The following is a 12,819-nucleotide window of genomic DNA, read 5'->3' as shown; positions in this document are numbered from 1 at the left end:
GAAGACACAGAGAAACTTGTTCATGTATTTATTTTCAGTCGGTTAGAGTATTACTCCACCAAGGAATGGTGGAGGTATGTGACGTGACAATCAGCGTTGGTTTGTCTGTCTGTCTGTCTGTCTGTCTGTCTGTCTGTCTGTCTGTCTGTCAGCAACATTACTCAAAAATGGACCAACGGATTTGGATGAAATTTTCAGGGAAGGCCAGAAATGACACAAGGACCAAGTGATTACATTTTGGCAGTGATGCAGTTCATAGTCTGTATCCACGGATTTGTTAAAGATTTCTGTGTCATTACAAGATAGCTGCACAGCGTCACTGTAACCATGACAAATGAACACTATGTCAGCTGCCTGCTGAAGATCACATGATTGTGATCCTACTACAAATCCACCACTGTGGATTTATTGGGACTTACCTGCTGGAAATGATACAAAGAAAAATTGATTAAATTGTGGGGGTGTTTCTGAGTCCCATCAATTCCCGCCGCCCGCTACATATTTTGGTCACGTGATTCGGTATCCATTCATAACGTACACTTCATAACGTACACAGGCATAACACATGCTTGTCCTCAGCGCAACGTCATTTTTTTTGTGGGTACATCTATATTAAGTGGCCACATTCTATGTTGCTGTGATCCTCTCTATTTTTAAGACCAGGCTTAAAACCTTCCTTTTTGACAAAGCTTATAGTTAGGGCTGACTGGGGGACCCTGACGGGGTGAGCTGGTGTCTTCATTTGCACAATTGACTTCCCCTCTTGACGTCCCCTAGTTATGCTGCTATAGGCCTAGGCTGCTGGGGAACCTCTCTTGATGCACTGAGCCCTTCTCTAACTACCTATGTATTTACTATATATACCATTATTGCATTACATTTCACTCTGTTTCTTTCTGTGTCCTTTCTCCGAGTGTCCCTGGTCCCAGAGCTGGATGCTTCAGATCTTTGGTTGTTCTCCCACCAACTGGCCTAATCTCCATCATGTCCACTGTGGGATGCTGCTGCTGCTGACCTTCCTCCAGCCCACTGCTTCCAGCTGCCCATTTCAACAATCTACTCTGCATTGTCCTCCCTATACTTGATTTGCTCATCTACATATCTTTGAATTTACCACCAGCTATATATGCAGTATATTTAATGCCAGAGCTGTACACCATAGCAGTAAACTATAATCAGTTTCCATGTTAGTTGTACTTTGCATGTATCATCTGTCTTATCATGCATGTATCAAATTGTGTGTTTTATGGTCCTTGCCCCCCCCAACCTCTCTACCTCTACCTCTCTACCCCTCTATCTCTCCCTCTCTACCTCTATCTCTACCTTTCTACCTCTTCTGTCTCTCTCAACCCGCCCGGCCAGCAGGAAGATGGGTCCCCCCCATAAAGAGCCGGGTTCTGCTCAAGATTTTTTTCACTGTTAAAAGGGTGTTTTTCTTGCCACTGTCGCCTTTTGGCTTGCTCTTCACTTATGGAACAAACTTCCTGAACACCTGAGGTCTGCTCAAACTGTTGGCTCTTTTAAATCAGGCCTGAAAACCAGATTGTTTACTGCAGCTTTCACTTAGATGTTAAATCTATTTTCTTTTATTTCTATGATTTTAATGTATGACCTTAATGTCTATTTTTAAATCATCTTTATAATACATTTTCTGAACATATCTCTTTGCCATTGTAAAGCACCTTGAATTGCCTTGTGGGTGAATTGTGTAATATGAATAAATTTGCCTTCTGAATCTCAAAACCCACCACCAGGCTTGAAGGACATGTTATCTTTAGAAAAGGATTAAAATGACACAGTTTATCAACCAGAAACTGTAAAAACAAACTGAAGAAAACGATGGATTTTTAACTTGCTGATGGTTTGTGAAATATTCATGGACAATCGGGTTCCAAAACTGCACCAAATCTGGGCGTTGAGTCGTGATATTTCATCAAAATCACTTTATTTGACACGTCTCTTTAAAAAAATCTCCAAAAATGTGAATTAGTTCCAACCAGATTTGATACAAAATAAAAATTGTGCACTTGGATCCTGCTTGGAGGGTTCAGATAATTAAATTATTTTGCTGAATTTAAATAACTTTTGTTTCTGAAATCTGAAATCTGTTTCTCTCTGACTCTTACACATAAATCTGACCGATTATGATCATTATTAGTTGTATTATTAGCGTATGTGTGTGTGTGTGTGTGTGTGGGTGTGTGTGTGTGTGTGTGTGTGTGTGTGTGTGTGTGTGTGTGTGTGTGTGTGTGTGTGTGTGTGTGTGTGTGTGTGTTTGTGTGTGTGCGTGTGTGTGTGTGTTTGTGTTACCTGTTGGAGAAAACTTTACTGCAGTTGTAAACTCGTACGGACAAAACTTCATCATTGATCCCTTTGCCATAGTGAGGCCAACGGAAATGCTGCAGAACACAACAAAACGTTTAATGACACAATTAAAACTCATTTTTTAATTTCATATGTTGAGATCAAAGGTTCCTATTTAATCTTTTTCAGAATTTTCAACCACATTTACAGACTTCTTCAGTGAACATAGACTTAGCTGTACTTTGGTGACCTTAGACCTCCAGAATAAACCTATTTAACAGCGTAAACTGAGGTTGATGTGAACAAACACTCACATTAAATTTGGGGTTTTAGTGTTTTCATCAAAGGATTTCAAAGGTGGAGATTGAACCAGCAACCGTTTGATTAAAGTCAAACAAACTGCTGCACTGTTTCAAAAAGAAAGCTGAGAAAACCCAACATTTTAAGGGCAAACTTCAGCAAGTGTGTTGTTATGATGGGAGGCTGCTGAGGGTCTGAGTGTTTCTGAGAACACTCAGACCCTCAGCAGCCTCTCATCATAACAACAAGCAGCAGAACATTCGCTGGATCTGATAAAATACATTGGAACAAACTGAGACCACGTTGTCCAAACTAGTCCCTCAGAAAACAATAAAAACATGTTCAGTCCTCCATCCTAACCGTCATTTCAGAGCATATTAACCGCTGACAATATTAAATAAAAATGGAAGTAAAGTGATCCCATCTGGTCAAAACAAACAATATATTTGTGAGCTGTGTCTTTTCAAAAACCCCGGCTTGTTTAGAAATGACAAAAAGAGACTTTTAAAGTCGTCGCAGAGGAAGACTAGAATACTTCCAGTACTGCAGTCTGAGTGATTAAACTACGCAGGTAGTTTGTGTTATATTTTTGTATTCCTTTTTACATCCTTGTGAAGATGCGTATCGGACTGATCGGTGGCATGATGAGTCAGACTATGGTCTCTAATTTTATCTCTGGATTCCATCGTTTCCTCTCACCGTTCATAAAAATACGTGTTTTTTTTTTTTTATTGCGACCAGCATGTTTCTTTTTACTGTCTGTAGATGATATTTACATGGATATAGACTTTATTAAGTAGTGATGTCGACGTTTTTCGGTCTTTTTTATCTAGTATCCTTATTTCACACACAGCCAGGTCTGGGTCGGGACGAATCTGAGGACGAAACATCTGGAGACGGAAAGTATCACCAGTTAACCTGATCACCAGTTAAACTGGAACATCAGCACCAGTAGATGACCAGTATCCCGTCATAAACTGTCGTCCACATGTGGGATCTGACTGTAAAACACACAGAAGTGAAACATAACATTCTACAGTTAATAAAGTATGGCACTGAAAATAACATGTGGTTAACAGATCAACCTACAGCTCTCTCCAAATCAGCATTGGACACATGGTTGATCTTCTTAAACTGTTCTCTATGCAGAACCTCCTGACTCTCATTATAGAACAATGTGGAGCTCCATGATTTCTGCGTGGGTTTTCCACTCTTAAAGGGAATTAAATAGGAAAAGGGCTGGAGGACAGCCATTCTTGATGTGTTCATGGTCCAGACCAGCTCTAAACTGTTCTTCCTCGGCGACTTCCGGTGTTGCTACAAAATAAAACAACAGCCGTATTTTGTATTTCGGGTTTAAAAAGCTAAAGCACAAATCCAACACTGCGGTTTTTTCATTAGTTAAATAATACATTTCTACGTTTAGGTTTTAAAAACTGACAAACAAAAAAACAACGTGGTTTATTGTTTTAGATTTTATTTTGAAACGGAAAAACGAATGAGCGAACCATACACGGATTATTTTTCCATCATCGATAGAATCTGACTTTACCTTTCTGTTATTACAGTACTTTAACTGAAGTAAATTTCTTTTATTTCATGAAAAGACTAGAGAAATTAAAAAGAAATATACATTTGTGTAACAGAATTCTGAATCTTTCCTCTCTTGTTAATCATCTCACAACAGATTTACTCTGGAGATCACAGGATTGGAAACCGCTGGATTGCACCAAACTTTAAAATAGTGAACCTCTGAAACACAAAGCCCTATAGTAGGATTGAAAAGGGTTTTATCTTTTTAAAATGTCATCAAAATGACACCAATTTATTGGAGAGAAACCGTAAAAACGGAAAGAATTGTCGGATTTTCAACTTTCAGACGGTTGTTGAACTACTGCGATGTGTGAAAAAATGTTGGAAAACTTCACTAAATCTAAAACCAAAAAAATGATATTTCATCACAACTGCTTTATCCCCCATGTTCACCAAAAATCAATGACTTAAAATAAAAATGAAGGAATAATAAATGAACCCACACTGAAGAAAGATGTGACAGGAGATGAAAATACCCAGAATCCATTGATGGTGTTGTGTCAAGGCGGGCCTAGTTTTGAGATCCCAGAAGCAACCACTACCAGGTATACTAAAGGTCAGAAGCAGATTAATAAAAGCAGGCTAATAGAGAGCTACAAGAGAAACTAAATAAGGTAACCACATGATTATGCTTGAGCAGAACAATGATTTTCATAGGCTGATATATATTCTGAAATGCTGAAGTTTTTAAGGAAAAGATAAATATGAGTGATTTAAATAGGTAATTTTTCATAAGATGATTGAAATGTTTACAGTAGAACGAGTTGTATGATCACGAATGATTATAAGTAAAAGCACTGTGCATGAAAAGAAGAAGTTGGTTTTAAACTGCGCACTTACAAGAAAGAGGAACTAAAGCATTAGCCAATGTTGAGAAATTCTTGGCTTCTGCAGGGCAATGACCTTTGCAGGATACAGTTCCAAATATGGTTATAGCCAGTACTTATGTTAATCAATGAGACAAGATGAATCATGTGTGTATAAGTGTGTATGTGTGTGAGTACACTGTCTGAAATCACACTGAACTGTAATGTAATCAAAGTACAATCACTAAGTGTGTAGTAGAAATGTGTAACTGTGTAACCAGTGTGAGTTTAATAGTTGAGAAACTGAGCGTGTAGACAGTATGTGTGTATTAGGAGATGACAGTATGAAAGAGAGACAGACACTGTATTCGGAGTCGCAGCACAGAGTTCTTTGAGGACATCGTTGGACGGAAAGTCAGTCGGACTTTGTTCAAGAGAAGAGGACCAAACTCTGCTGAAAGGAGAAGAGTTCCAGTCGGTCTGCAGTTTCACTGAGGGGAGAAAAGAGAAAGACATCTGCAACACCCAAGAAGGCAACGGAGACGACAGCAGGGAGCTGGTCAGCTGGGGACTTTGAATCTCTCCCACTGCCGTTCCATCTTCTGTTATCAAGAACAACTGCATGACCAAGATTGGTTTTTGGGACTTTTCCACTCCTCCTGCCGAGGAAGGACACCGTTTGGACTGAAAGAGACTTTGTACGGAGTTTCCAGATCCAATACAGAGTTCGACCAGACGCAGGTTAAGACCGGACGCGGCAGCTAAGGCCAAGCTGTCCGTCCTCTCTGTCTCCTAAATTATACAAACTAGAGAAGATTTCTTAGAAAAGCTCAGTTTTAGTAGTTTTTATTTATTATTGATTAACTTTGATTATGATTGATACACTGTCTAATCACGAGCTGATGCTATGCCCTTGCTGAAATTATTCAATAAAACGCTATATTGCATTTAAAGAGAAGATTTATGTATTCTTTGAGTTTCACCTACTCTGCATGCTAGTAAAAAGTTAATTGTGTGCACCAGATCTATAGGTTCCTATAGGTTGCTTTAGTCCTAATAGTTATTTTAAATCTTACCCCTGAGGTTTTCTATTCCTAACCTCTAAAATTAACCTAGGAAAGTCACCAAGTGCAACCAGACATAAGAGGAAAGCTGTCGTTAACAGACGTGACTGATAGATAGCTCTGCTACTGAGGCTACTTAGTGGGGTTGTATATGGGAGTAAGAGGGGTAAAACGTTTGAAAGTAGACAGTAAGAACCTAGGCGAGTATTCCTCGACACCAGCTTAATCATTCTGCTGAATCCTGTTAGGTGAATCACTAATAGGCAGATAGAATCTGACCCTAGAGATGGAGAGCTGGTCCTGAATTATCCTGTAGAGGGTAAGGAAGGCTTATCTGAAAACAGTTGATAAAAGTCAAACCAGAGGTAGAAGGAAGAGGCTGCTTCTGTCTTTACTCTGGACGTTTTCCATTTTAAACATTCATTTTTCAGGGTTAGATCAGCACACATGCCTGGTCACACCTGAAGAACAAACACTTGTCTGAGAAACAGTGTTGACGTCACACAGAGATCCCTGTATCACATCGTATCAGTCAGTCTGTTCATGTCAACAGACAGGAGGTGATGTAAGAAAAACAGACAGAGGCTTTACTTCAACAAATACGTTCTCCGTCTGTAAAACTATGTCATAAAATTTGTTTCAGAGGTTCAAAATCACTGTTGGATTATCAGGAGGAAATGTTTCAGGTTGTTTTCTTCAGACTGTTGCTATGGAGATGCCTCTTTTCAGAGATGTAAAATTCACCCAACAAGTTTGGGAAAGAAACTGAGCCTGTAACTTCAACAAGTCACATCAAGCTCATGTGAATCAATGACATCCAGGTTCTTTAAGAAGTAAATACAGCTCAGAGTAATATCATTAAAATGCCTATTGATTCTAAACTGTATCATCTCTTAGTAACTGCATTATTTCTAAGTAGAACAGCAAAGTATTTCCTCAAAAAACGATTATAAACAAATACTTTACAGAGACCATATTGAAAATTCAGGCCCCAAAATAGAAAATCAATGCAACAAAAGTGAGTCCATCTGTGATTTCCAATTAGTCTAACTGCATGAACATGGTTCTAAAGTGAGCTGTGAACAGCAGAACTTTCCCAGTTTTGGACCTATGTGATATCTCTATGTCTTCTTCATGGCTCCACATGGAAAAAAACTGAACAGAGGAACTGAAAAATCTGACTGTGAGGAGACTTCTCAAAGATGGAAAAGGATCAACTAAACGTCAGTGAACCACAGAGTCAGCAGTAATCAGGAGGTATAGAAGGAGTCATAGTACCACTAATCAGGGCTGCAGTAGTCGTCCTCCTAAAATGACTCCACAGACACTGAACTACTTTCACAATCTAGCTGTGAAAAACAGACAGCAGCTGCTTCAGACTTGGTCCAGGAGTTATCAATGGAAATCAGAGTTTGTGTGAAGCTCAGACAGTGAAGGACACTTCAGAACATCAACCTCTATGAATGGAGGACAAGAAAAACACCCTTATTGTTGTTCAGAACAATACTTCCAGAGTAAACTTGAACATAAAAAGAAGTCCGAAGAATGTTGGAGAACATTCTTTGGTCAGATGAAGATGAATTTGTTGGGCTCAGATTTAGTCCAACATGTTTGGTGTGAAACTGACCAGTTCTACCACAGTGAATGCATAGTTCTGACAGTGAAGCACAGAGAAGGGAGTGTGATGATATGAGGCTGCGTTAGTGCTAAAGGTGTAGAGGAGATGAAATTTATAGATGAATATCTGTGAATAAACCATAATACTGTCTGACTAGATGAACCCTGATGAAGAGAAATATTCCAGCATGAGAACCATCCAAACAACTAAATCACGCAAGAGTTTCTACACAAGAAAAGAGAAAATTACAACCTTGACAGTATGTATCCTGACTTCTTTGGGCAGCAAAATTCTTACCTAAAGATATTGATTTGATATCACAAGTTAATTTTTTCCTCTAGCAGACCTTCCAGCGCAGCAGAATACAGTAGAACCAGGTCTACAGTAGGTGTCTGTGTGTGTTGAAGGAGTGGTTGGTGTATGTTCTGTAGGAGCGGTTCAGCTTCTATCAGCTCAATTAAAATAGTTTCAATCTGAGGCAGCTGCAGCCACCTGCTGAAACACTGCTCCTGTGTTGTTAGAAGCCCATCACACAACTGTTCAGTGCAGAGCTGCACAATAGCAAAGAAATGTGATAGAGAATTTGAGTTTTTCTGCAATATAAACTGAAAAAAATACAGGAAGTTTCAGCACATAGCTTAAATAGCTCTGTTTAGAAAGAATGGATATTTCCACAAGGACTGAGTGATTTCCTAGAGAAGTACATTTAAGGAAAAAAAATCTAAAAAAAATCTTAAAAAAAAAAAAAAAAAAAAAAAAAAGCCGAAAAAAGCAGTTGGAAACCTTTTTCATACAGTGTAGGTTTGACATCTGAAATTGTTCTTTTTATGTTTTTTTGTTTGGTCTTCACAAAATTAATTATCAGAAATCTCCGCTTTTGCATAACCCGACTATCAGTAAACTTATCATATGTAGACAGAACTTTGTGGGTTTCTCATTCACTTCAATACACTCTGTTAAAATAATCAAACCCTGGTGGACATCAGAGGAACTACAGCTCAGCACATGTCAGCTACGAGGCTGATGATTGGCTGTTCGTACTAATGTGTTCTGAGTGGTTTAAACAGCATAATTTCTGACCTCGTTGAAGATGGCGATGTTCTCACACTGTAGGACTTTGGTTTTATGGGTGAAACCTGGAAGACAGACAGACGGACAGACTGGTTACCATAGCAACGGCACTGATGCTTTAGCCTCTTGTAAACCAGCGGATTAAACTAACTTAAACTAGACCACAGAGCAGGGTCAGAGCAGTCTTTGAGGACAGAGTGCCAAATAAAAACTTTGGCACCTTTACCTACAACCAGAAAGAAGCACAAAACAACCACATAAAAATAAAAAATGACCATAAAGAGACACTAATCAATCACATAGGACACAAAATGATCACAAACAAAACAAGCTGTAAAAGAGATGCAAAACCATCGCAAATAACACACAAAATGGCCACATACACAAAATGACTATAAATAAACACCAAATAACCACAAAGAGACACAAAGGGTCACAAAAACATGAGAAAAAGAAGTGAAACAAATATAAAGAGACACAAAATGACATCAAAGAAGCACAGAAAGATCTTCAAGCTACATATTTTTCCTGCTTCAACACATCAACTTCGAGAGCCGACCGTTCAACTGCTGTCTGATGTATCACCTGCTAACGACTGCCATGGCAACCAGGTAATCAGTGTTACTCACTTCACCTGTGGGTGGTTTTAATGTTGTAGCTGATCTGTGTAAATTGTGACTTGATATTACAAATGTACTCTTCCTTAACCCTCCGAACCTCAAAAATAAGTTATCTTTTTAAAAATAAACACCAAAATTTCATCATTTATCAGAACCAGAAACTGTAAAAACACAAAGAATCATCAAATTACACCAATATCATCTTACAAATCCAAGATTAAAGTCATTGTATTGAATCGAAATCACTTATTCGTACATAAAAATGTGCAAAACATAATCAGTTTCACAAAACAAATTCTGTATAAACAAAAAAAATGCACCTTGGTGCAGCTGATAAGCCATGAGTGACTCAGCTGTGACCAACAGACAAGAATTCAGAGACACAAAACAATAATGAAAACCAAATGACCACAAAGAGACACAAAGCAATTAGAAAAAAGAAATAATGACCACAAAGAAACACAAAGTTACCACAAATAGACAAAAAACCACCCAGAATAGACATAACACTATCACAAAAAACACTATATGACTACAAAGAGATGCAAACAATAAAAACACAAACACAAAATGATCACAAAGACACACAAAGTAATCACACAAAGCACAAATCGACCACAAAAAGGCATGAAACAGTTAGAAAAAAACAAAAAATGACCATAAAGACACACAAAAATATGACAAAGACACACAAAAACAATTAGAACAAAAAATAATCACGACACACAAAACCACCCAGAATAGACACAAAGCAATCACAAAAACCAGAAAATGACCACAATGTGACACAAAACAATAACAAAAGCAGCACAAAGAGACAAAATGACCACAATGAGACACAAAATTACCACAGAAACAACATGATCACAAATAGATGCAAACCTATCATAAAAACACACAGTGACCACAAACTGGACATAAAACACACAAAAAACACAAAACTATCATGAAATCACCACACGATCACAAATAAACATATAATGATTTCAAAGAGACACAAACTACTAAAAAAAAACTAAACTAAAAAATAACCTCAACCACTAACAAACACAAAACTACCACAAGGAGACAAAATAATCACCAAAAAAACACAAAAAGGACTGTAAGGACACTTTGCTGCTAATATTTCTATAATTTTAAACAGTACTTTACCCTCCAGTGTATGGAGGACTAAAAGTGCCAAAATTAAATAAATAAATACATCATTAAATAATTAATTAAATATGTCATTAATTAATTAAAATTGGAATTAAATATTTCATTAATTAATTAAAATTGGAATTAAATATGTCATTAATTAATTAAAATTGGAATTAAATACTTAAATGTGTTATTAAATAAATATATCATTAAATAATTAAATATGTCATTAATTAGTTAAAATTGGAATTAAATATGTCATTAATTAATTAAAATTGGAATTAAATACATAAATGTGTTATTAAATATGTCATTAATTTATTAAAATAACAATTATTTTAAGTAAAAAACATATTTCATTATTTCACGATTTAATTAATTATTTCATGGTCCTTGTGTTGCAGTGGATCATGAATTAATTTTATCTGTCAACCTCGCCCGTCAAAGTCGGTGGGCGGATCCTAACACCTGATTGGTTACCCTGCACATCAAGTCAAGGCAAATCGATTCCAGATAATGGATTGACGCAGAGCTTGTGAACACATTCCGATACACTGGGTGGCGCTATTCACCTCTACGTTGGTTTGGATACTCAATAAAACAAAACTTTATTAGCAACCGCTAAAGACTCGGTCCTCTTTCCCAAATGTTGATACATGCGGTGCAAGACAAATTTTCCTTTAGCATTTCCTTTAGCATCTACTCGGCGCGCCACGGCTCGTCTCGGTTTAGTTGTTTTTCCATTACATTGAGAACCACCTCATCGTGGGTGGAGTCGTCATAGCACGGCGGTCCGAAAGTCCCTTACCGTCATTTCTGTGCGACACAAACGCAATGCAACAATGTACATGGAGGCGATAGTACACCTGCTGCTCGGTCTGTGGCTTTCTGTCAGATTCAGAGTAATAGAAGAGTCGGAGAAAGCTGAGAGCGACGAGTCGAAACACTGAGGAGACACACAGGAGAGTTTGGGAGGCGATAAAGCAGTATCAAGCCGAAGACAAGAGGATATGAACGAGACGACATATGAGGGTAAGCTAATGCTAGTTCGCTAGCTATCGTGTATCAGTCCTGTGAACGACCCTGTAATGGCTGCAGTTTGTCACTATTAGGTATTAAAATATGTATGCTGTGTATGTGTTTCAGATGCTCTCTGATGAGACTTCATGGGATTTACCTGAAGCAGCAGCACATGAGCCTGCAGTGGCACAAGGTGTAGAGGAGGAGGACAGAGATGTACAGGATGCACTGATGCACTACGTGTCATGCAAAGTTATTCTTCTTGTTATACTTCTGTTTTTCGGTCCCCGGACCGCTATTGTTTTCTTTAATGCAATTCTGACAATAAACTTTTGTAGATGTGTCTATACTATTGTTTGTTTGTGAAGGTTAGCAAGATTAAATAAAAAATTAAACGCCAAAACATTAAAACAGCTGTTTTAAGAAAATTCCAGTTTGATAAATCAGTATTGCTTTGGTGTAATTCAGTCACCGGAATTATGCACCATAAAGGAGTTTGTGTTAAAACATGTTAAATCCCATTAAACACAAATACATTATTAGGGAATATAGAATTGTTTGGTTCAGACTGTTGACTCTTTTTCTACCAGTGTCTTAACAGACAAAATGAGAAGTTATGATGCAATCACATAAGTCACAAAATAGTTTATTAGTCAGCAGCAAAATCAAAACTATTTACAATGTGCAAAGTACAAACTGTGGTGGGCCTCTCCTACAGTGGAGGACTAAAAGTAAAACTATATACAACTACAGGTGCTGGTCATATAATTAGAATATCATGAAAAAAGTTGTTCATTATTTCAGTAATTCCATTCAAAAAGTGAAACTTGTATATTATACTCATTCATTACACAGACTGATATATTTCAAATGTTTATTTCTCTTAACTTTGATGATTATACCTGAATACTAACAAAAATCTCAAATTTGGTATCTCTGAAAATTAGAATATTGTAGAAAGGTTCAATATTGAAGACACCTCTAATCAGCTAATTAACTCAAAACACCTGCAAAGGCCTTTATATGGTCTCTCAGCCTAGTTCTGTAGGCTACACAATCATGGGGAAGACTGCTGACCTGACAGTTGTCCAAAAGACAAGCTTTTTCATGATATTCTAATTATATGACCAGCACTTGTAAATCTCAAGTCTATGGGAGGTGGACTCGCTCACACTCGCCGGCTGCCCACTGCCTACCCAGCTACCCCAGCACACCCAGGAATGACTGGTTGAAGGCAGTATTCTGGGCCATCTCCTCCCGCTGCAAGGCCGCTTCATTCTCTC

At 37.8% G+C, this 12,819-nt stretch overlaps 1 protein-coding gene and 1 long non-coding RNA gene across 4 annotated transcripts in view; one reads left to right on the top strand and one right to left on the bottom strand.

Moving 5' to 3' along the window:
- fer1l4 (fer-1 like family member 4) overlaps window positions 1-12,819 on the bottom strand; it is a 70,741-nt gene that overhangs the window by 54,436 nt on the left and 3,486 nt on the right. For 2 of the 3 annotated variants that reach the window (XM_055010696.1, XM_035955901.2), the window contains exons 2-3: window positions 8,766-8,821; window positions 2,311-2,399 (exon numbers count right to left, since the gene is read on the bottom strand). In XM_055010696.1, the coding sequence (XP_054866671.1) occupies window positions 2,311-2,399; window positions 8,766-8,821 (145 nt within the window). Of the gene's footprint in view, window positions 1-2,310; window positions 2,400-8,765; window positions 8,822-12,819 lie in introns of those variants that run through there. The other variant, XM_023287450.3, reaches the window with a different exon arrangement.
- On the top strand, window positions 10,564-11,883 carry LOC129348943 (uncharacterized). The gene is made up of 2 exons (XR_008601716.1): window positions 10,564-11,548; window positions 11,663-11,883. It is a non-coding gene; the product is annotated as an uncharacterized LOC129348943 (long non-coding RNA).

Source organism: Amphiprion ocellaris, chromosome 5, assembly GCF_022539595.1.
Source record: "Amphiprion ocellaris isolate individual 3 ecotype Okinawa chromosome 5, ASM2253959v1, whole genome shotgun sequence".
Classification (NCBI taxonomy): Eukaryota; Metazoa; Chordata; class Actinopteri; family Pomacentridae; genus Amphiprion; species Amphiprion ocellaris.
The sequence above is the reverse complement of the archived record's forward strand: the minus strand, read 5'-3'. Positions and strand labels throughout refer to the sequence as shown.